At 45.6% G+C, this 25,777-nt stretch overlaps 1 protein-coding gene across 3 annotated transcripts in view; it reads right to left on the bottom strand.

Moving 5' to 3' along the window:
* The window catches only part of PLXNA1 (plexin A1), a 460,603-nt gene that overhangs the window by 91,881 nt on the left and 342,945 nt on the right, over window positions 1–25,777 (bottom strand). For all 3 annotated transcript variants that reach the window (XM_040358985.1, XM_040358987.1, XM_040358986.1), the window contains exons 11-12: window positions 8,706–8,802; window positions 7,758–7,948 (exon numbers count right to left, since the gene is read on the bottom strand). In XM_040358985.1, the coding sequence (XP_040214919.1) occupies window positions 7,758–7,948; window positions 8,706–8,802 (288 nt within the window). The remainder of the gene's footprint in view (window positions 1–7,757; window positions 7,949–8,705; window positions 8,803–25,777) is intronic.

The raw sequence follows: 25,777 nt of genomic DNA, 5'->3' as shown, positions 1-25,777 counted from the left end.
ATCTCTGTCCTCAGTCCCTTTCTGTCTCTGCCAAGACCCCCGATATCTTACCAAAGCCCCCCAGCAGGGCTGATAAAAAAAAATAAAGAACTATAATAAATAAATATTTAAAAGGTTAAATTGTAAGAATAATAAAAAAAATTCTAAAAAACACACTGACACCGTCCACTCTCCCCCTATAAAAAAAAAGCATTGTAAAAAAATAACAAAAAGATGTAATTGTAAAAAATAAAAATAAAAAAATTGTCAATTTTTTTTAATGAAAATAAAAAACGACTGACACAGTCCATGTGTCATCAGTGTTGCATATTTGTGCCACTGTCACATGACAAAAAAAAAAAGTATTGGAAATCAGAATCAGCGAGTACTTGAAAAAAGTATCGATAATCGGTATCGGCGAGTACTTGAAAAAAGTATCGCTACTTATACTCTGGCCTAAAAAAGTGCTATCGGTGCAACCCTAGTATTTACAAACTACATATTTATTACCGATTTAATTCTATTTTATTTAAGAGCCTACAAAATAGATTATTGCCATTATGAACTAATATTGGATAAGACTATCAATATAACACTAATGATATTGAAATAAACCTGAGCATATCTTTGTCAGTGGGAAAACGTACAAAATCAGTAGGGGATCAAATACCGTATTTATCGGCGTATACCGCGCACTTTTTTGCCCTGAAATTCAGGGCAAAATCGTGGGTGCGCGATTTACGCTGATACCCGCACCGAGTTTGAACTACTGCGCCGGCATATACCGTGCGCAGTACACCCGTGTATAGTCGGGCAGGCTCGGCTCCTCTCGCTGTCACGTCGTTTGCGTCCTGTACGTCGTTTACGCGAGAGGAGCCGAGCCCGCCTGACTATACACGAGTGTACTCCGCTCGGTATATGTCGGCGCAGTGGTTCGAACAGAGCGCGGGAAGCGGGGATCGAGTGGGGATGACCGCAGAAGGACGCGCTGGACGACGGGCAGGACGCAATGGACGACGGGCAGGACGCAATGGACGACGGGCAAGTCACCGACGAGGGGCATCCAAACTAAGTATTTTTTTTTGCAGGAATCTTCCTTCAAATTCGGGGGTGCGCGCTATACGCCGGTACTTTTTTTCCCCCCTCACTATATTTAGACACCACTTTGTATGTGTTTACATGCATTTATTTCCTATTCAATTCTATTGTATTTAAGAGTGTATACAATAGATGATTGTATATGAACTATTGGCATACTGTATATAAGATATATTGGTATTATGAACTAATGCAGGATAAGAAAAATCGATATAATACAAATGATATTATTAATATAAATAGGAGGATAAGCAGGATAAATCGGTCAATGATGCATATGGTTTTTACGACTTTTTTTTTTAAGGTATAAACTAGCGGAATTTTTTTTGCATATGAATTATTAATATACTTTATATGTAGGTCCATGTGTATTACTATATTTTCATGTAAATACATCTTGTCAGCAGCAGAGTGTTGTACATACATCTTACTTTAATCAAACTGATTTTATTTTATTCATTGGTAGTTTGTCAGAAGTTATTTTTTTTATTATTATGATTTAGTATATGAGAAGTGTAGTAGTCAATAAATGTGTAGCAATAATTCCTGTGTAATATTATGTGCAGCAAAATAATATAAAAATCTATCAAACATGCAGCAGAAGCAGGTAATGAGATGTTGTCTTTATGATTTTCAATCTATATGTAGCATTACAAAGCGTTTTTGTTTATATATATATACACACACACACACACATCAATATATCTAGATATATATATCTATCTCTCATATATATATATATATATATATATATATATATATCTATCTCTCATATATATATATATATATATATATATATATATATATATATATATATATATATATACACACATATATATATATCCATCCCCATCTATTTAGTCAAAAGTATTGGGACGTCTGACTTTGCATGAACTTTGACCTCCCTGGCGGTATGATTCTTTCAGAAAAAACATGCTGAAAGCGGTACCATTATTTGCAAGGAAATTTGGCGTTTTATACTGTAGGTCTGTAATTCTTAGGAATAACTCACTTAAATCTGACCAAACCAGAGTCCAATAGGCATCCTGGGTATGCCATTTTTTTAAAAACAAAATTATAAATTATAATATAATAAATAATTATAAATAATTATAACAAATAATAATATAATTCTAATAAAAATTATTCAATAATGTAATCAACTCAAAATCACTGAAATTTGCTCAGTTGCAGAATTGTCGTCGCTGTCATTATTTATTTATTTTTATGACGAATTTCCCCACAAATCGCTATCGCACAATTCTGCAAGTGATTATAATTTATTATCGCTGTTTTCTAGCTGCTCTAAAACCATTTTTGACATAAAGGGACACTTTTGGTTGCTATGGACAATCTACAGTTTGCAGGGAGAAAGAACAGTTTTTATTATATAAAAGTACATGTAGGGCATTGGGCAGACCACTAGGGACAAGGGGGGTGTGTTTTTTTTACATACAGTACTGTAATCTATAAGATTACAGTATACTGTATGTATAATGTTTGTTTACCTTTTTGAATTTGGCGCCGTTCTCCGCCCCCGTGCGTCGTAACGTCGCAGGGAACGGAGATCAGCGGCACAGGAGGACGCTGTGTGAATCGAACGAGGTCCCGCTCGCTCACACAGCGCGGTGGCATTCGCTGGATCCAGGAACAAGGTAAGCCAGCGCACGCTGCAGGCTCTGCATAGCTACCCCGAGCGTGACTCGGGGTTACCGATCTCAGCCTAAAAAATCCACCCCGAGTCACGCTCGGGGATACCGCCAGGAGGGTTAATGACATCCCAGTCTTAGTCCGTAGGGTTCAATATTGAGTTGGCCCGCCCTTTGCAGCTATAACAGCTTCAACTCTTCTGGGATTGCTGACCACAAGGTTTAGGAGTGTCTATGGGAATGTTTGACCATTCTTCCAGAAGCGCATTTGTGAGGTCAGGCACCGATTTTGGACTAGAAGATCTGGCTCGCAGTCTCCACTCTAATTCATCCCAAAGGTGTTCTATCAGGTCGAGATCAGTCAAGTTTCTTCACCCCAAACTCGCTCAACCACGTCTTTATGGACCTTGTTTTGTGTGTAAACTTATCCCCAATGCGGTTTCTGCCTTTTAAGCGAATGGCTCAGCTTATTGTATGCTGCATGAGCACGGTGAAAATACCATATCAAAGTGGACATGAAACTGGCTGCAATTTCCTGCCATAGAAGAGAAGAAAGCAATCGCCCCACTTTTGACTTCTATAGCACTTAAGATGGTTGGCCCCAGTTTGTGTAGTGTGTGATGCGCAGCACACAGCGTCTACCTCCTCCTATCACCTAAGCCTCCATCTGTAGCACAGACATGTCTTGATACGCTGCTCTGCTCGCTCTCTCTTCTTCTCCTCTAATTGGTTTCACAGGGGAACCTTTAAATAAAACAACAAACATCTCTTCTGAAAAATAAAAATGCCCGGCGCTGTCAGATATGCACAAGCAGAGAGGTGAGGCGAAAGGATCACAGGGAGAAAGATCGCATTGATCTCCGCCTCGCTTGGCGTAAGCTGACGATGTTTGCCGGCCGTCTCATCTCGGACTGGTCTGATTCATTCCCTCAGAAATATTACGGACGGCGGAGGCTGCCTGGGTCAACAATTCCCAGAGGTGTCCATTACCGGGGTGAGATCACAAAGTACGGAGTTTATCAAGCCGCACGGCACACCAAGAGGAGACTTAAAAAGCAAGTCCCGGCTTGCATACATATAGAAAACGCAATCTTTAATTCAGTCATATATTCTTTCAAAGGGTAATTATTTTTCAGTTAGGCCATGAAGTACCTGAAAACTGAAAATTGGATCAAATACTGTAATTTCCTTTCCTGGTACTAATCCAAGGCAGCAAATGTATGGTAAAAAGGAAAATTATGGTAACAATTTGATAACATTTTCTGTTTTCCTGGCACCAACATGGAACATTACTATCATATATTTGCTGCCATGGATTGGCCTCGGAAAAGGAAAATTATGGTAAGAATTTGATACAATTTTCTGTATTCCTGACAACACCATGGCATACTACCATACATTTGCCACACTTACACGGGAGAGTCGGAGCTGCTGAATCACACGAGTAGATTAGGGCTAAAAATAGGCAAGTATACATATTTTTTTAGCAGGGTAGAAAGGAGGAGGGCGTTTGTTGACATGTATACTACATGTGGTAGTATACTGCCATAGATAAATGCCAGAAAAGGAAAATTAAGGTAAGTATTTAGTTCATTTTTCTGCCAGCATATTACCATGTTTACTGCCATGAACTGGCCCCAGAAAAGGAAAATTGTATCAAATACTTACCATAATTTTCCTATTCTGGGGCCAATCCATGGCAGAAAATATATGGTAGTAGGTTTCCATGTTGGTGCCAGGAAAACAGAAAATGTAATAACATTGTTACCATAGTTTTCCTTTTTAGGAATATGCTGCCATGTTGGTGCCAGAAAAATGAACTAAATACTTACCTTAATTTCCCTTTTCTGGCACCAACATGGCAGCATAGTCCTGGAAAGGAAAATTATGGTAAAAATCTGATAACATTTTCTGTTGTCCTGGCACCAACATGGAACATTACTACCATATATTTGCTGCCATGGATTGGCCTCAGAAAAGGAAAATTATGGTAAGAATTTGATACAATTTTCTGTATTCCTGACAACACCATGGCATACTACCATACATTTGCCACACTTCACGGGAGAGTCGGAGCTGCTGAATCACACGAGTAGAGTAGGACTAAAATAGGCAAGTATACAGATTTTTTTACCAGGGTAGGAAGGAGGAGGGTGTTTGTTGACATGTATACTACATGTGGTAGTATACCGTCATAGATAAATGTCAGGAAAGGAAAATTAAGGTAAGTATTTAGTTCATTTTTCTGGAACCAACATGCCAGCATATTACCAAGTTTACTGCCATGAATTGGCCCCAGAAAAGGAAAATTGTATCAAATACTTACCATAATTTTCCTTTTCTGTGGCCAATCCATGGCAGCAAATATATGGTAGTAGGCTTCCATGTTGGTGCCAGGAAAACAGAAAATGTTATCAAATTTTTACCATAATTTTCCTTTTCAGGAATATGCTGCCAGAAAAATGAACGAAATACTTAACTTAATTTCCCTTTTCTGGCACAAACATGACAGCATATTCCTGGAAAATTATGGTAAAAATTTGATAACATTTTCTGTTTTCCTGGCACCAACATGGAAGAATACTACCACTTATTTGTTGCCATGGATTGGCCCCAGAAAAGGAAAATTATGGTAAGTATTTGATACGATTTTCCTTTTCTGGGGCCAAATTATGGCAGTAAACATGGCAATATGCTGGCCAAATACCTTAATTTTCCTTTCATGGCACCAATCAAAGGCAGTATACTACCAAATGTAGCATACATGTCAGAAAACACCCTCCTCCTTCCCATCCTGCTAAAAAAACTAAATAAAGAAGTTTCTGTATATTTGCCTATATTTTTTGTCTACTCCAGTCCGGTCATGCGATTCAGCAGGTCCGGCTCTCCCGTGTAAAAGCTTGACGAAGGCTGTTAAATCCCATAGGTTCCCATGGCCCAGTCAAAGTCAGCGTTCTCTCCTCTTCCCTCTAACAGCTGCTCACTGACACAGGAGAGCTGGAGCTGCAGGATCATGTGACCAGAGCAGAAAAAAAATAGGTAGGTAATATGGTGCCAGGCGTTGGTCCAGGCACCTGGCGGATCCAGACTGCCTGGACTGACATTGGCGACGCACATAGCCCGGTTCGGAAGTGAGCCCACATGTCTGCTCCCATAGCAAGTGGCTTGCTAAGGTGGCAGACACAGAAGAAGAGGAGCCAAGAGTGCCAGCAGGGGACTCCAGAAAAGTAGGATCGGGGGCGCTCTGTGCAATAGCAAGGCACAGAGCAGGCAAGTAAAATGTTATTTTTATTTGTTAGCTAAAACACAGCAAGACTAGAATTACTTTAAGACGTTTCTTGCACTTTATTAGGTTTTAGGCGCAGCGACGTCAGAGTGTGGCCCTCTCTTCTTTTTCAGTTGAACACACGCTTTTATATCTGTTGCTCACAACAGATACTCTGTTTGGTGTGATTAGCCAAGTCATATTTAACCCCGACACTCCGGTCAAAGAAATGTGTTACTGACACTGATACACCAACAAATGTGTTCGCAAATACACGTTTTTATCGACCAGCAGCTGGCCAGTGTAAATAAGAGCAGCGCCGGGGCCATTCGTATCCCGCTTTATATACACATGGGGAATTGGTTTTAGCGTGACCCGCTGACTGCGGACAAACAGAAAAGTGTAATTCAGCAAAAGATAACCGACATCAAATAACACGCATCAGTCACTTTGCGGTCCCTGAAGAGCCGCAGCTATGAAATGGGAGTCCGTAACGGGCACTGCGGGAACGCTGGGCAAATATGGGACTATGGATGTACTCCGGATCCATAAGAAAAAGGCTTTTATACGTATACTTTTATATTATTGTAATTATTAAACATTGCATAAGAGACCTGTCGTTTAAGGTGGCGTGTCCTGTAGGATTCAGGTTTTCATGCTATCACTAACGTGGCTTTTTATTCCTGAGGCTCAAGTATCTCATAGTGGGAACGAGTATTCTCATTCGTGATTTTTTGCTGCACAATTTTGCAAGTCGCACAAAGGGGACGCCATTCACCTCAATGGGCCGCCCTATCTACGTTTGTTGTCCAGAAGAAGCTCCTGTCTTTTTTTGGGTGACACGCTTGGTGAGATTTTTAATCACGCATTTTGCCACGACAATTGCAGCAGAATCCAAAATTTGAAATAATGGAACCCAAAATGTTCATCATGCTTTTTTTCGCAATTTGGAATCGGCATGATTTTCCCTGCAATTCCAAATCACATAATGTGACTGGGGCCTAATGCTAGGTTTCCACTATTGCGACCCCCAAAGTCACTCAATTTACAGAGCGACTTTGCAATGCGATTTTTGATGCAATGTCATACGACCGGTGAGAACCAGTGTTAATTTTGTTGACTAAAACATTTTACTTAAAGGGGTTGTAAAGGTACAATTTTTATTCCCTAGATAGCTTCATTTACCTTAGTGCAGTCCTCCATCACTTACCTCATCCTTCCATTTTGCTTTTAAATGTCCTTGATTCTTCTGAGAAATCCTCACTTCCTGTTCTTCTGTCTGTAACTCCACACAGTAATGCAAGGCTTTCTCCCTGGTGTGGAGTGTCGTGCTCGCCCCTCTTCATTGTCAAAGCCAGACAAGTTACAGGGAATGCAGTTGACGCATTTCACAAGAGTGCATCTTGCTTGTTCACAACACATTCCCTGTTTTGCAGGGGGGAAAAAAATCCACAACTTCCCCGCTGACAGGATAGGGTAAATTTTGGATGATCGGCGGGTGCCGGCGGTAATCCATTGGCCTGCACTCGCTGATTGACATCTGCTGTGTTTAATCACAGCACAACCGGGTCTCTGACGACGCATTGCGTGCGGCCCCCTACCCTGAAGTGCTAGATCGCGTACCTAGTACGTGATCCGGCACAACAGAGCCACCTTATATCTGTGTTATACATTGATGGTGCTATATAAATACCTATAACATATACATGAAAATACAGCAGACACATGATGCCCCCCAATATCTCCTTCCAGCACATGTCCCTCACCTTGGTGATCTTGGGGTCGGTGCACCGGCTCTGCGGCGTGCTGACATGCATCCACGGGTTCTCATACATGGGGCAGTTCTGGCGCAGGGTGCACTTCTTCTCGCTGACGCACCAGCCGCACTCGAATCGCGGATCCGATTTCAGACACAATCCGCAGCTCTCCCGCAGGGCTGAGCACTTGTAAAGGTGGGCTGCGCAACAAACCAGACAGTCAATAGTTGTTTGTGCGGAGCACATTAATTAATAACACGCCTGTGCTAATTAGCAATGCATTACAAACACTGGGCTGCGGTACGCAAGATAAAATCCAATAGTTTAAAATGCCGGAAGGGGGAAACGGCAGAGACGACGCTTGGTTACCACGTTGGACCTCATGAATTAAAGTGTCTAAAAGAGGACCTGTCTGTGTTACTCACAGGGACCAAAGTCTGCTGCCAGGAGAGGCAATAGGAAAAATACAGAGGTGCCTGTGAGCAACCGGGTTCGACCAGCTCCCAGAGCAAGGATGTGAAATGGCGCCCCCCTCCCCCGCTCATAACACAGTACATGCAGTAAAATGAGTGTACTGGCCTGTGCCTATTCTCTGACTTCTTGGTCCCCCATGGTTTGCATGAAGTGTGAACTACACAAATGCATAGCCAATTGACTTCTTTCTAGCAAATAGAAGGAAATTGCGCACACCTTGTACGTTTTCCGCTACAGGGTGGAGAGTGGGCACGTTGGAGAACAGTGTGACAGCAGAGCAGACATGAAGCCATGGTCTGTTGGTTGCCAGGCCACTGATATGGAACTTGCGTGCAGTTAGAGGGTTAGCCCCCCCCCCGCACGGCTGCACCCTGGGAAGCTTCTCCTCCTGCCCACCCCCCTGTCCCAGCCTTGAGCAACAGAGATTGATATTTTTACCCTCCTAAACATGAAGATGAATGCCTAAGCTCGAACATTGCTCACCTTGTATGTTCTGAGGATTGTCAATGACAAAATGGCCGTTCCAGACCACAGACAGGTTGACGGGCAGGTCGCTGACATCATTCCCTTCGTAGTTATACTGCAAGACAAAATCAACCACAAAGCAATAAGTAAGAGGAAAAAAAAATCCAAACATTCATAGAAATAGGATAAAACTTACATTTACCCCAGAAATATTTTGGAAAGTTTGTTTAAAGTAGAACTAAAGACAAAACTTTAAATCATTTATTTTTATTTCTTTAAGGGATTTTTTTTCCCCATCAGGTCCATGTCTTTATAGACCTTGCTTTGTGCACTGGTGAGCAGTCATGTTGGAACAGGAAGGGTCATCCCCAAACTGTTCCCACAAAGTTGGGTGCATGAAATTGTCCAAAATGTCTTGGTATGCTGACGCCTTAGGAGTTTCCTTCACTGGAACTAAGGGGCCAATCCCGACCCCTGAAAAACAATCCCACACCATAATCCCCTCTCCACCAAATGATTTGGACCAGTGCACAAAGCAAGGCCCATAAAGACATGGATGAGCGAGTTTGGGGTGGAGGAACTTGACTGGCCTCACCTCAACCCGATAGAACACCTTTGGGATGAATTAGAGTGGAGACTGTGAGCCAGGCCTTCTTGTTCAACATCAGTGCCTGACTTCACAAATGCACTTCTAGAAGAAACATTCCCATAGACACACTCCTAAACCTTGTGGACGGCCTTCCCAGAAAAGTTGAAGCTGTTATAGCTGCATAGGGTGGGCCAACTCAATATTGAACCCTACAGACTAAGAGTGGGATGCCATTAAAGGTCATGTGCGTGTAAAGGCAGGCGTCAATACTTTTGACAATATAGTGTATACATTTCACATTCACGTCAGTCCCTGCCCTCAAGAAGCTTACAATCTAAGGTCCCTAACTCACATACATACCAATTTAGACAGAAGCCAATTAATGTTTGAGTGTGGGAGGAAACTTGCACACGGAGAACATGTAAACTCCAGGCAGGTAGTCCCGTGGTTAGGATTAGAACCGATGACCCTGGTGCTGCTAGGCGGAAGTGCTAACCACTTACTATAGCCAATGTGCTGCCCATTTTTGGGACCTATTTCATGTTACACCTATATTGACGGTCAACGTCCCCCTTCTATACCTAAATGCAGGCTATACCTGCAGGCTGCTTCTTCTGGTGGAAACATTAATCCTTTTAATTCAACATGGTGGTGTGCATTGAGGACCAAAAAAAGTTAATTCTTCCATGTCCCATCGACCAGATTGCAGAAGATCAGACAGACCCTGTCTGGTAGACATGCAGTGACATACGGGATTTGCAAAGCACAACTATAGAGCAGGAAGCAGAATTTGCGTATGTAATGAGCGAATATAACTCCCGGCCACGTATAATCATCATTACTAAAACATGGAAAAGCAATACAGCCTCATAGGTTCCTGGGGCTGTAACATGTAAAATTCAGGTGCATTTCCAAACTCAGAAACCATAGGTGCTGCATACAAGCGACCATAGAAGTGGTTATATGCTGGCATTTGGTAAGTACGGGCATGCGTACGTACATTTGCCCTTGGATGCAGACGGAATCCAGGGCCATTAGTCCATACGCAACACCAATCATCTATGCTAAGCTGATCTCTTTCCCTTTGTTTTTATCTAACAATCTATAGGTCCCTTTTTCAAGCTAATCCCATCTTTCTAGAGAACATATGATTAATACGGACCTCCTAGGTAGGAGTTAAAATGGTGCGCACTCCGACAAATATAAATTGCTGGGCTTTATATAGTATGACATCACTCCAGATACAGCGAGATATGAATGACCTCTGACCCCGGCACCACTTATTCATGACAAACCTCTTGAAAAGGGCTCTGATTATTAGTCCCGTTATGCTGGATGAGTCAACGTGGAAAATACGCCATTCTGGGGCCATACAGACAATACGACCCCCCTCCCCCCCACTCCGATCTCAACCAAAGTGTCACAGCACGGAGATAAACGACCTGTTGTATTTACAGCAATGAAATGGCTTCAAATGCTGACTGACAGCTACAAATGAAAATTAAACATCCAAAGGAGACGAAGATAGAAGATAAAAGGGTGAGAGGGGAAGTAATGACTTCAATAGTCACCCAGCAGGTGTCAGGGACTATTTTGTGTAAAATGGGGACACAACATAACCCAGTAATGCTTTAAGATTTCCTTGATGTTCCAGCACTCAGATATTCATAATAAAAAAGGCATTATGTAAAGATTTCCTTGATTTTCTCCTGCATGAGCTGTCCTGCCACCTTATGTGGTTGAGAGACACAGAAGTCCGATCCTGCAGAGGATATTGGCAGCTTTCTCATGGTAAAGAAAGTATATAAAAGTGTTAGAGTAGGAGGAGTAGGATATGGATAAAAATTTCTGTTGGTTTTAATTTTTGCTGCCATGTGCCCCATTTAAGAAGAATTCCAGGTATAGATATTTTTACAGAGTTCCACTGGCCCAGCTTGGAGCAATATAACCATGTATCCTCCCATTCCTGTGGGATCCTTTAGAACAGGGGTCTCCAAACTTTCTAAACAAAGGGCCAGTTTACTGTCCTTCAGACTTTAGGGGGGCCAAACTAGGACCAGTGGGAGTAAACAATGCCCCACCGTTGGCGTCAATGGAAGCAACAGTGCCCCACCGTTGGCGTCAATGGAAGCAACAGTGCCCCACCGCTGGCGTCAATGGAAGCAACAGTGCCCCACCGTTGGCGTCAATGGAAGCAACAGTGCCCCACCGTTGGCGTCAATGGAAGCAACAGTGCCCCACCGTTGGCGTCAATGGAAGCAACAGTGCCCCACCGTTGGCGTCAATGGAAGCAACAGTGCCCCACCGTTGGCGTCAATGGAAGCAACAGTGCCCCACCGTTGGCGTCAATGGAAGCAACAGTGCCCCACCGTTGGCGTCAATGGAAGCAACAGTGCCCCACCGTTGGCGTCAATGGAAGCAACAGTGCCCCACCGTTGGCGTCAATGGAAGCAACAGTGCCCCACCGTTGGCGTCAATGGAAGCAACAGTGCTCCATTGTTGGCATCAATGGAAGGAATAGTGCTCCATTCAGTGGGAGGAATAATGCCCCATCGCTGGTATGAGCGAAAGGAATTATACCCCATTCTTGGCGTCAGTTGATGGAACAGTACCCCAATGGCCAAATAAAGGCAAGCAAATGGCAGCAGTTTTGCGATCACTGTTCTAGGAGCTTGAAATCTCTGTACAGACATTGGTACTCCAGTGATCTCCACCAGCTTCCAAGTCCTGTACCGAGCAGATGCCCACCTGCATTGTGAACACAAGAGGTTGGCCGTTTGGGAGCGATTCAGAGAATGCCTTGTATTTTCTCAATGAATGCAAAGCGCTCTCTGATTGGATAAGATGGAGAGCTGGTGCAGTGACATCATTCCCAACCTAGTCCAATTAGAGAACTGTTTACATTCATTGAGAAAATGGCGCCCATGCCCCACGACTGGTATCCTGGATGGAGGTTCAAGGGTCCTTCATCGAGGCTTCGACCTGTTTTTTTAAAATGTGTACTGGACTGATAATATTGGAAGGATGTAATGAAGGTCTAACCTGCATCTAGAGCGATCATGCTAATTACTTCTGAGAATCCCTCCAATAGTATCACTTAACAAATCCTGATGGAGGATCCTCTAAAATCTGAAACGCGTTGCCTTTTTAGGACATAGGAGCCCGAATATATATATAAATCTTGACTTTATATGCTCTGCTTTTGGCCTCGTCATTCTTCCACACCCAATCCTTACTTGAGCAAAGAGTCAACACTCCTGGGGTGGAGGACTTGGAATCATCCCCTCTGTACTGCTTATGACCCGATTAATAACAGTTACTAATATCTCCATCAATGAATACTTCAATAAATAATTGACAGGGATTCTAATCCTTCCCTACTCCATTCAAAAACTAGAAAATAAAAAGCAATGGCTTTAGATATGCTTTTGAAGTACATACAGTCAAACTTTTGCCAACATCTGAAGAAATTACAGAGAATTCATTCTACTTCTTCATTGAGTAGTCACCGCCTAAGCATGTAGTCAGTGAAGTTTGGTCTCCCAATCTGCATCCTTGTTCCATGGATTTGGCAAGGATCAGTATGAAGGGTACCTGTCACCCTAAAAATCAAACTGGCAATGGCAGGGAGAAGCAGCCAATTAGATTTCAGCTTTAATCCTTCAGGCAGTGCAACAAAACAGTTGATTGGCTGCTTTGAGTTGCTTGGCACGTTGCAGTAGGAAATGAAGACCGAGCAATAAGATCCCGTGTTTTTCAGGATGGCTCTCATGGTGCAGGCCGTTGTACTCATCTATGCGCTGCCATTGTAAGCTTAGCTTGGAGTGGGGGCACAGGGCTACAGTGGGATTTAGCTGTGAGAAGTACGACACCATCCTAAGTGAAACTGGCATTTTCAATTTGTACTCTGACATGTCTCATTTGGGACCCCGGGATCTTCAGAAGGCACACCGGCCTGAGGTTGCCCAGCAGCCCAACGTTCATTTCAGCATCTCCCTTGTCCGGCCCAGAAGTATAAAGCGGTTATTTACCGACACCGAGCATGAGAGGAGGCTGACCTACAACCACTCGGGTAATTCAAACCTGGAACATTCCAAGCAAGAACCTAGGGAAATGGCTAACTACTAAATACATGGTTACTGTTCTACCAGCCAAAGGATTTGTAAATCTCTTCAGCCAGTCTTGTGATTTGCATTCATTTGCTAAATTGCAAAACCAGGCAAGTAAAACACTTGTTTCATGATTCTGATTCCTATATTAGTCCATTTCCAGTCTGCAGACAATGAATCAGCTTCATCACCGCTGGCCAGTTAGCAGGAAGGTGTCCAGGAATTAGAGACGCTGAAGCAGGAAGAAGAGTCATCTCTCTGGCTGTGCAGGGTGGTAAAGGCATGCAAATCACAAGATGGGCAAATCCTAAAACATTGTATTTTAATGGAGTATTGAGTGGTTTGCCTGGATATTTACAATTTAAACCTAAAAAAAAAAACAACAACAAAAAAAACCTTTATAGAACCATAGAGAAGGAGAAGAGAGAGGGGAAAATAAAAGGGAGAAGGCAAGAGGAGAATTAGAAGAGAGGGGAGAGGTACAAGGAGAGAGAGAGAGAGAGAGAGAGAGAGAGAGAGAGAGAGAGAGAGGGGGGGGGAGGAGAGAGAAGAAGACGGAAGGGAGAGGGGAGGAGAGAAGACGACGGAAGGGAGAGGGGAGGAGAGGAGAAGACGGAAGGGAGAGGGGAGGAGAGAAGAAGACGGAAGGGAGAGGGGAGGAGAGAAGAAGACGGAAGGGAGAGGGGTATAGGAGAAGACGGAAGGGAGAGGGGAGAGGAGAAGACGGAAGGGAGAGGGGAGAGGAGAAGACGGAAGGGAGAGGGGAGAGGAGAAGACGGAAGGGAGAGGGGAGAGGAGAAGACGGAAGGGAGAGGGGAGAGGAGAAGACGGAAGGGAGAGGAGAAGACGGAAGGGAGAGGGGAGAGGAGAAGACGGAAGGGAGAGGGGAGAGGAGAAGACGGAAGGGAGAGGGGAGAGGAGAAGACGGAAGGGAGAGGGGAGAGGAGAAGACGGAAGGGAGAGGGGAGAGGAGAAGACGGAAGGGAGAGGGGAGAGGAGAAGACGGAAGGGAGAGGGGAGAGGAGAAGACGGAAGGGAGAGGGGAGAGGAGAAAACGGAAGGGAGAGGGGAGAGGAGAAGACGGAAGGGAGAGGAGAAGACGGAAGGGAGAGGGGAGAGGAGAAGACGGAAGGGAGAGGGGAGAGGAGAAGACGGAAGGGAGAGGGGAGAGGAGAAGACGGAAGGGAGAGGGGAGAGGAGAAGACGGAAGGGAGAGGGGAGAGGAGAAGACGGAAGGGAGAGGGGAGAGGAGAAGACGGAAGGGAGAGGGGAGAGGAGAAGACGGAAGGGAGAGGGGAGAGGAGAAGACGGAAGGGAGAGGAGAAGACGGAAGGGAGAGGAGAAGACGGAAGGGAGAGGAGAAGACGGAAGGGAGAGGAGGGAGAGGAGAAGACGGAAGGGATAGAGGAGAGGAAAAGACGGAAGGGAGAGAAAAGAGGAGAAGACAAAAGGGAAAGAGAAGAGAGGAGAGAGGAGCCTGCTTAGCGCTCATTCTCAATTACTCTGTTTTCTGAAATGAAGATCTCTGGGAGTCAGCAGGAGGCATGCTTCCTCTGAGCCCATTACCAGCAATAGGCAGGACAACCAAAAGCAACTTCAGTTTTTCATTTCATCATGGGGTATGATGAGATCCATCATCAGTTAAGATTTGATTTCAACAGAGAAAAGTCTTTTAATTCAACAGACCCGTAATACCGTCATCGCCCATAAGATCACCATTCATCGCTGCATAACATAAGGCAAGATGACCACACTTCCCACAGCCTGAATTTATGTGAACACCGTGGAGCCACCTCTCTATCTTCTTGGTTTTGAACAACCAATGAACATCACCCTTTTCCATGTCCACCTCAGCACTTTCTCCTCCTTCCAATCAGCTTGCAAAGAAATACTCCAAACAGAAGTCTGATTTTAAATTGTATCTGGTGTGCAGTAACACTATGTCCAGGTCCTCTTGTTGGCTGAAGTGAAATAAACTATTCATGGTCTTTGAAGGAGGATGTCAACGAGCTGAAGGCTGGTTTTATGCATTTGCCGGGAGTCACTCCCCGTCCAGAGAACCATTTCAGCTCGGGGGACACCATTCCAGTCAATTTTATTATAACCAATATGATTTATGGCTCCTGTTTATTGGTAAGTTTAAGCGCACAGCTTTAGCAGCCACGTCGCAGAGTGAAATCTTTTCCTTGTGCCGCGCGGTTCTTACGCCACCGCTTATTTTTGACGACGTCCCTTAACCCGTTGCCGGCCGAGCTGTCAGTCTCACTTTGCACGGCATGAGAGGCCCGGCGTATCCATCATATTAGAAGGTGACAAGCCATAATTTGGAGATAATGATGCTGTGAATTACTTAGAAAGAGATCGCACGGGCCAGGAGGTCAAAGCGAATCCTGCTGCTGCGGCTTCCTGCTGTATTATCTGCAGCAGCAAATGAGATTAGGGCCCCCCTCCCAACCAGGAGCCGGGGATTGCCCTGGCTGACACGTCAACGGAAGCGGATTAACGCAGAGACGCGAGCAGTGTGCAGAGTACCTCAAACCCCTGTGAGCGAATTGGAGAGAAATGGATGAAAGCAGGAGACCGCAATGCATGAAAATGTACGTTCCCGCTGGCGATTGGTTTATTGCTATTCGTACACAATCACAACAAATTTCCACTTCTACACCCCAAAAATTACCCCAGCAACTGCGTATAGATATACAGTGGATATAAAAAGTCTACACACCCCTGTTAAAATGTCAGCTTTCTGTGATGTAAAAAAAAGCAGACAAAAGAAAAATCAAAAAACCTTTTCCACCTTTATTGTGACCTCTAAACTGTAAAACTCAAGTAAAAAATAAACGCAAACCTTTTAGAGAGGGAAGTAAAAATAAAAAATTTAAATAATGTGGCTGCATAAGTGTAACTGGGGATGTAGATGTGTTCAGATCTAGATAATCACATGCAAACTCGTGTTAAATAGGAGTCAGTACACACATGCCATCATTTAAAGTGACTCTGATTAACCCCAAAATAAAGTTCAGCTGTTCTAGTAGGTCTTTCCTGACATTTTCTTAGGCACATCCTACAACAAAAGCCATGGTCTGCAGAGAGCTTCCAAAGCATCAGAGGGATCTCATTGTTAAAAAGGTATCAGTTAGGTTAGAAGGGTACAAAAAACTTTTTCAAGGCATTAGATATACCATGGAACACAGGGGACCGTCATCATCAAGGGGAGAAAATATGGCACAACAGTGACATTACCAAGAACTGCACGTCACCCCAAAATTGGTGAAAAGACGAGAGGAAAAGTGGTCAGGGAGGCTGCCAAGATGCCTACAGCAACATTAAAGGAGCTGCAGGAATATCTGGCAAGTACTGGCTGTGTGGTACATGTGACAACAATCTCCCGTATTCTTCATATGTCTGGGCTATGGGGTAGAGTGGCAAGACAGAAGCCTTTTCTTACGAAGAAAAACACCCAAGCTCGGCTAAATTTTACTAAAACACATCTGAAGTCTCCCAAAAGCATGTGGGAAAATGTGTTCTGGTCTGATGAAACCAAGGTTAAACTTTTTGGCTATAATTCCAAAAGATATGTTTGGCGCAAAAACAACACTGCACATTACCAAAAGAACACCATACACCTAAAAGATTTCAGTTTTTTGTCCAATTAAGTTGTACAATTTATAGGTCACATTAACCACTTAAGGACCGCCTAACGCCCATATACGTCGGCAGAATGGCACGGCTGGGCACAATCACGTACCTGTACGTAATTGTATAATGCCCAGCCATGGGTCGCGGCGCGCACCCACAACCCGGTCCAAAGCTCCGTGACCGCTGCCACAGGACTCGCGGACCCAATCGCCGCTGGAGTCCCGCAATCGGTCCCCAGAGCTGAAGAACGGGGAGAGCTGTGTGTAAACACAGATTCCCCGTTCTTCACTGTGGCTCCGTCAGAGATCGCGTGTTCCCTTTTAATGGGAACCACAAATCGATGATGTAACACCTACAGCCCCCTACAGTTAGAAACACATATTAGGTCACACATAACCCCTTCAGCGCCCCCTTGTGGTTAACTCCCAAACTGCAATTGTTATTTTCACAGTAAACAATGCATTTTAAATGCATTTTCTTCTGTGAAAATGACAATGGTCCCAAAAATGTGTCAAAATTGTCCGAAGTGTCCGCCATAATGTTGCAGTCACGAAAAAAATTTGCTGATCGCCGCCATTAGTAGTAAAAAAAATAATATAATAATAATTAATAAAAATGCAATAAAACTATCCCCTATTTTGTAAACGCTATAAATTTTGCGCAAACCAATCGATAAACGCCAATTGCGATTATTTTTACCAAAAATATGTAGAAGAATACGTATCGGCCTAAACTAAGGAAAAAATATTTTTTTTATATATTTTTGTGGGATATTTATTATAGCAACAAGTAAAAAAATATTGATTTTTTTTTCAAAATTGTCTCTCTATTTTTGTTTATAGCGCAAAAAATAAAAACCGCAGAGGTGGTCAAATACCACCAAAAGAAAGCTCTAATTTGTGGGGGGAAAAAGGACGCCAATTTTGTTTGGGAGCCACGTCGCACGACCGCGAAATTGTCAGTTAAAGCGACGCAGTGCCGAATCGCAAAAAGGGGCCTGGTCCTTTAGCTGCATTTTGGTCCGGGTCTTAAGTAGTTAAAAGGTGGAAAAAGTTCTGAAATTATTAAGGCTCGGTTTACACTGCTGCGGCATGAAAGTTGCGCGATTTAAAGTGCGACTTTGCCAGGCGACTTCAGACCGACTTGAAGTGACTTTGAAGCAACCTCAGGCAATGCCTGGGTAATCTTCCTGTAATGTCGGATCCAAATCACATCAATTAAGGATCCGACTTGGAGGCAACCTTTGTTAAAGTCTATGGGCACAAGACAGATAGAAGTCGCCTTGTAGTAGTACAGGAACTTACTACTTACGACTTCAGTAATGCCAAGAGCGCTCTCATTGACTACCATTGGATTTCACATGTCATGCGACTTGGAGTCTCACAAGTCGGATCCGAATTCGTGGCAGTGTGAACCGAGCCTAATGCACTGCAGCTGAACTCAGCTAAAAAATTCCTAATGGGGATGCAAAAATATTCCAATCGTCTTCTCTCCTAACCAACGTACAAATAAAACGCATGAAGGCGGCGGAGTCATGGAGCCGCACAGCTGCAGGAACGACGGAGACGCCCTGCCCGGAGAGTCCACATCTGCTCCAGATCCATGACGTCAGCGCCTGTGGATGGCGCTCCGCTCACCGGGGGTTCCCCACTGTGGCCTCTACATGAGATCACTCACAGCCACTCTCCCCGCCTGAAAAAAAAACACCCATCAGTCGCACGGCCCGCGGCTTATCCCACACATGGCTGTCGTTAGCGACTTTCACTTTCAAAGATTAAGAAATCTGGTCGGCTTAAAGAGAAGCAGAGCTGCCCTGGACACGGCTATTAAAACCATAAAGAGGATCAAAGAAAGACTTCCAGATCTTTCCGGTAACTGAGAGCGTCCAGAGTCGCATGGAAAGAGTTTGAGATTCTTGAAATGTTCATAGAAATCTCTTCTTCACTAGTCACAAAGGATAGAAATCTACTGGGTGAGCACCAAATGCCTGTGAAAACACAGATATTACCTTGTATAGGTAGCAGTGACATCATCACTGTGCTGTATATAACCTGTGCAGAAAGCGGGGCTGTAGGAGGGGCCCAGCAGGCTCCACCTACTACAGGCTGCCTGCAGAAAACTACAGGAGGGGGCGGAGACAAGATCAGTCTCCCTGTACAAGGAGAGCAGAGCTGTGGGGGGGCTGAGCAGGCTCCATCCACTACACTCTGCCTGCAGAAAACTACAGGAGGGGGCGGAGACAAGACCAGACACCCTGCACAAGGAGAGCAGAGCTGTAGGAGGGGCCCAGCAGGCTCCACCTACTACAGGCTGCCTGCAGAAAACTACAGGAGGGGGCGGAGACCAGATCAGTCTCCCTGCACAAGGAGAGCAGAGCTGAGGGAGGGGCTGAGCAGGCTCCCCTACTACAGGCTGCCTGCAGAAAACTACAGGAGGGGGCGGAGACAAGACCAGCCACCCTGCACAAGGAGAGCAGAGCTGTAGGAGGGGCCCAGCAGGCTCCACCTACTACAGGCTGCCTGCAGAAAGATACAGGAGGGGGCGGAGACAACATCAGTCTCCCTGCACAAGGAGAGCAGAGCTGTAGGAGGGGCCCAGCAGGCTCCACCTACTACAGGCTGCCTGCAGAAAACTACAGGAGTGGGCGGAGACAAGATCGGTCTCCCTGCACAAGGAGAGCAGAGCTCTGGGAGGGGCTGAGCAGGCTCCATCCACTACAGGCTGCCTGCAGGAAACTACAGGAGGGGGCGGAGACAAGATCAGTCTCCCTGCACAAGGAGAGCAGAGCTGTGGGAGGGGCTGAGCAGGCTCCATCCACTACATGCTGCCTGGAGGAAACTACAGGAGGGGGAGGAGACAAGACCAGCCACCCTGCACAAGGAGGGAGAGTAGCAGTGAGCGGTCTTTATTACAGGAAGTCTCACACTGGATTACTGCACAGATCTGTAATACACAAAGCTCACCAAGATTCAACTTCATTGCTGCAGTTTCACTTTCACATACAGGTCACTTACCATCCTGTGTATGGACAGTTAAAGAAGAAACACTTATATCTGTCACTCTGCACTCTCCTCCTATCAGCGCGCTTACTGAACTGCAGCTCATCCGATTCCTTGTGCCGCTTCTTCCTCCCTCTCTCTGAGCTCTGCTGTATACACTGATATTTGTTTTTTTGGGTGCAACTGTCACTTTAAATCTGACTTCCAGCCTTCCCTGTTGTCTTGCACAGTTGTACCGGGCTCCTCTCCTGTACTGAAAAGGCTTACTCTGATTCCACTGTACACTACAAAAAGGATCGGTACTCCTACTCATTGTAAAAAAAATAAAAAATAAAAAGGTATTGGTGCATCCCTACTAGAGGGCGCATCTAAAATCTGTATCTGAAAAAACAATGGAACGGCAAAGTAACACAAAGAAGTTTTTTTTTTAACTGTAAAACACAATATTATGCTTTGAATACGGACTTGGTACACCGAAGGGCCAGGCGCTGGGGCTTGGATGTGCTCGGCAGAGGTCACTGCGACATCGACCCTCATAAATGCTCCGGTAAATATTTCAGCTCGTCCCCGGAGAATATTTCTTACTACAGGCAGATTTTCCAGGAAATTCTTCCTTCCATTAATGTGTGGAAGTCAACAAAACAATATTCGATACCTAAATGTACTAATCATCAAGGATGGAGACATTAAGAGAAAGCATGGTATGTTATCCCCAACCCCCCAAAAAAATAAAGCACTTAACCAGGACGTGATGAGCGGCGGAGAGCGGTCGGGGAAAATTAAATGTATTGAAAGGCGGGGGAGGGGAGGAGATAGTTCATTAAAATCACCAACTCCATCCTTTTTTTTCTATATTGATTGTTATTGAGGAGCTGAGGCAGCACTCGTCATTCGCAAAATATCTCCGTCATCGGCTTTGTGCGTATATAAAAAAAAACACATCGCTGTCTGAATGCCTCAGCTTGTATCTTATGTGATCAGCAGCTCCATCTGCTGGCAATAAAGTAGTATTTTCCTGATCGTGGCATTTGATAACAATTCCACATTATAGCCACTAGATGGAGCTGGTGATCATAGGAAATAGACATGGTAGTCACATTAGAGGGATTATTTATGATGGCCGCGTGAATGCCTTAGCAAATTTTTATTAAATAGACCCCTTAGACACCATTGAAACCTGCACAGCCCACTTTTTCATGCATTTTTCTTGCGCATTTGTCTTGCAACAGCATATGGTGACCTATTCACGTGAAAAGGCTTCCCTACGCGCGCCAAAGTAGCCCCTGCACCTTGTTTTGGCAGTGAGCCCTGTGTGTCTTTGTAATGCATGTTTTTCACTCATTCTGACATGCGTCTGCCAGCTGCATTAGGGGCGTCATTAAGAAATAATGGCACTGCAAGTGTGAGGCTTTCCCTGGAGCTTCCTGTAATAAAAGACCGGTTACTGCTGCTGTCTCTCTCCTTATGCAGGGGGACTGGTCTGGTCTCCGCCCCCTCCTGTAGATTTAAGCAGTGGGTGGACCTGCCTGGCCCCTCCCACAGATCTGCTCTATCCTTGTGTGGCGCGACTGGTATGGTCTCCGCCCCCTCCTGTAATTTCCTGCAGGCAGCCCATAATGGGTGGAACTGCTAGCTCCTCCCACAACTCTGCTCTTTCTGCAGGATGACTGGTCTGGTCTCTGCCCCCTCCTATAGTTTTCTGCAGGCAGCCTGTAGTGGGTGTGGTCTACTTGGCCCCTCCCACAGCTCTGCTATATCCTTGTGTGGCGCGACTGGTATGGTCTCCGCCCCCTCCTGTAGTTTCCTGCAGGCAGCCCGTAGTGGGTGGAACTGCTAGCCCCTCCCACAACTCTGCTCTCTTTCTGCAGGATGACTGGTCTGGTCTCTGCCCCCTCCTATAGTTTTCTGCAGGCAGCCTGTAGTGGGTGTGGTCTACTTGGCCGATCCCACAGCTCTGCTATATCCTTGTGTGGCGCGACTGGTATGGTCTCCGCCCCCTCCTGTAGTTTCCTGCAGGCAGACTGTAGTGGGTGGCATTGCCTGGTCCCTCCCACAACTTTGTTCTCTCCATGTGCAGGGTGACTGGTCTGGTCTCCGCCCCTCCTGTAACTTTTCGACAGGCAACCTGTAGTGGGTGGAGCCTTCTGGGCCCCTCCCACAGCTCTTCTCTTCACAGGCTATGTCCAGCACAGTGGCGAGGTCAACCCTCTGAGCCCCTCCCACAGCTCTTCTCTTCACAGGCTATGTCCAGCACAGTGGTGAGGCCCTCCAGCTGTTGTGGAACTACACGTCCCATGAGGCATTGTAAGACTCTGACATTCACAGACATGACTAGGCATGATGGGAATTGTAGTTGCTGAACTGGAGGGCCATCATTTTGAGGACCCCTGCTTTGAGTGAATGCGACTGCTCTGCAACTGTGCGCTACTGCGGGGGCTCAAGGGATTAAAGCAGGCGGGTAGCAGGTGATACAATGCCACCTAAGGAAGAGCGATCTGAATGGGGATCACTCTTCAGAGACTAAAGCAAGTGCAAATGAACCTTTAGAGAGCATTTTTCTCACTATCCTCATTCCTTGGGTTGGAGAGCCCCTTTAAATGGATATTTTGTGCTGCCCCTATAAGGAACAATAAAAGAAGAACCCCGCTCAGGGGACCCCACTTTACTCCACCGTCAGCACTCCATGAAAAGCACAACAAGCGCTTCAATTTAGCTGATTAAATATGGCGATAAATTCACTTCTGGCAGGGAGAAGAGCTGACTTGGTGGCGGGGGGAGGGGATTGCATTCTTCTTTTCAGCATCTTTTAATAAAAGGGGGAGAAAGTTAAAAATAAATATCAACAAATTAAATGCATTATTGTGATTTAGCGGCTTTTATGTCGTGTTTACCAGATGTGTCTCCAGAATTAATTTCAGGATTTATCTTCGACGCCGCTACAAAAAAGCAGATAGGTGCCAACATGGATTTATGTGTAATGCTGGAGGGGGAGTACGAGGGAGGGAAGAGAAAAAGAGAGAAATAATAAACAGCGAGAGCGAAGAGACGAATGCAAGAGAGAAAGAGCACAAGAGGGCAAGAGCCAAAACAAAAATGGCTGCCAAGAAGGTAAAGCATTTGTTACCCCAACATTTAATATCCCTGATCTGTGGCTGCTGTACCATTTACTTGTATGAGAAAGTCTCCTGTTCTCTTTGTATTGGTTCCTTTATGTGAAATCCCCGGCGTTCCTGCCAGTCCCTCTGCTTTCCCATTAAAAACTGACCACGCTAAGCAGGAGAGAACAGCAAGGTCAGTTCTCTAGCTATGCTGGGAACTCAACCTGTTCTCCTCCAATGATCAGACTTGTCCTGACATGCCCCCTCCCCCGCACGCACAGCCTTTGACTAGGAAGATCAGTGGACTGCTGCTTCTCTTCCCCCAGCTTATGCAGCTGAGAACAGAGGGAATGTGATCACTTCTAAAAATGAAAAATAAACGAATAAAGGGGAGGGATGAAAAGGGGAGGGATGAAAAGGGAAGGGAGGGATAAAAAGGGAAGGGATGGATGAAAATTAAAGGCAAGGGAGGGAAAATGGAAGAAAGGTAGGAAGGAGAAAGGGGAGAAAGGAAGGGGAAAAGAAAGATGAGAGGGGGGGAAAGGGGGGAAAAGGAAGGGGGAGAAGGGGAAAAGGGGGGGAAAAGGAAGGGGGAGAGGGGGGAAAGGGAAGGGAGAGAGAGGGGGGAAAGGGAAGGGGGGGAAAGGGAAGGGGGGGGAAGGGAAGGGAGAGAGAGGGGGGAAAGGGAAGGGAGAGAGAGGGGGGAAAGGGAAGGGAGAGAGAGGGGGGAAAGGGAAGGGAGAGAGAAGGGGGAAAGGGAAGGGAGAGAGAAGGGGGAAAGGGAAGGGAGAGAGAAGGGGGAAAGGGAAGGGAGAGAGAAGGGGGAAAGGGAAGGGAGAGAGAAGGGGGAAAGGGAAGGGAGAGAGAAGGGGGAAAGGGAAGGGAGAGAGAAGGGGGAAAGGGAAGGGAGAGAGAAGGGGGAAAGGGAAGGGAGAGAGAAGGGGGAAAGGGAAGGGAGAGAGAAGGGGGAAAGGGAAGGGAGAGAGAAGGGGGAAAGGGAAGGGAGAGAGAAGGGGGAAAGGGAAGGGAGAGAGAAGGGGGAAAGGGAAGGGAGAGAGAAGGGGGAAAGGGAAGGGAGAGAGAAGGGGGAAAGGGAAGGGAGAGAGAAGGGGGAAAGGGAAGGGAGAGAGAAGGGGGAAAGGGAAGGGAGAGAGAGGGGGAAAGGGAAGGGAGAGAAGGGGGAAAGGGAAGGGAGAGAAGGGGGAAAGGGAAGGGAGAGAAGGGGGAAAGTGAAGGGAGAGAAGGGGGAAAGGGAAGGGAGAGAAGGGGGAAAGGGAAGGGAGAGAAGGGGGAAAGGGAAGGGAGAGAAGGGGGAAAGGAGAGAGAGAGGGGGGAAAAGGGAGAGAGAGAGGGGGGAAAAGGGAGAGAGAGAGGGGGGAAAAGGGAGAGAGAGGGGGGGAAAAGAGAGAGAGAGAGAGAGAGAGAGGGGGGGAAAAGAGAGAGAGAGGGGGGGGAAAGAGAGAGAGAGAGGGGGGAAAGGGAGAGAGAGAGGGGGGAAACAGAATACAACATAAGACAAAGGATAGATTGATCGATAGATAGAGCCCCAAATGCAGCTGCGCAGACAGTAGGCCCACTTTGCTCCCCTAAATATATATATCCACATTTTGTCACCTGGCTAAAGGTTCCATTTAAGAAGTCCATTGTTCACCTCAACCAACTGAGTTCTACCATTTAAAGCCTGTAAATCCCATCCCTTGACATCCATACACTGTAGCTATCAGAGGGAGTATAAAGAAAAGTACGTATGAAACATAATATATATTTTATATCTCAGGCCTAGAAAGGGACATCTGTGAAGAACGAGGTCGGGGATTTGCTTGCAATGAAGGATGCCTGGAAGCTGTACAATTTATTACATACACAGCTGATGGAAAGAATGCTGATGAATGATTCTGTAACAAAGGTAAAAAATAAAAGGTGAAAAGAGCAGCGTGCTCTCGGTACATAGCCGGCAGCGCATGCAGCGCCCATCCTGGCATCGCCCTCTAGGTGCCCACTGTACTCAGCGCGGGGCCGGGCGGCGCTCTCCTCTCCGGTACACATCTGTGCGCTCGTTCTCCTCTGCAGCTGATGACCTCAGCTCCTTGTGAGCTCGACTGGGGCCGGCGGTAGCGTACAGGGTGTCTCTGCGGAGCCCGGCTGCAATTCATCATCATTTTATCTGCACAAATTTAATTGGATCCTATCAAATTCTCCTGATTCTCCCTCCTCACTTTCAAACGCGGCTGCGAGCAAGATAAATGTGACGGCCGCATCGAGAGGGAGAAAAGAGAGGGGGGGTGAGCGCGGGGGGGGATGGGGGGAGGAGTAACGAGGCCTTGATGAGAAATTGGTGGGTATTTGTGTGTCTTCAAGAAATAGGAAGGGGGGAAAAAACAACCACAAAGAATCCTTTGGTATAATCAATGGGCACGAGTGAAGGTACATTTTAAATAAAGGGTTCAATTCTAGTCTGGTTAGATTTTGCAGGAGTAACAATAGTTTGACAAAGACCGCTTTGCATCCGGGAAAAGACATGCTTTAGGGACATCTGTCAGTCTCAAAATGCTAATTGCCTGGCTGTCTCTGGCTTCAATACGTTGGCTCAATGACTCAAGAGCATGCATGGAATAGAAGAAAAACACTGCATTTGTAAGGTCTAGAACAAGGGTCT

This window comes from Rana temporaria, chromosome 7, assembly GCF_905171775.1.
Source record: "Rana temporaria chromosome 7, aRanTem1.1, whole genome shotgun sequence".
NCBI lineage: Eukaryota > Metazoa > Chordata > Amphibia > Anura > Ranidae > Rana > Rana temporaria.
The sequence above is the reverse complement of the archived record's forward strand: the minus strand, read 5'-3'. Positions and strand labels throughout refer to the sequence as shown.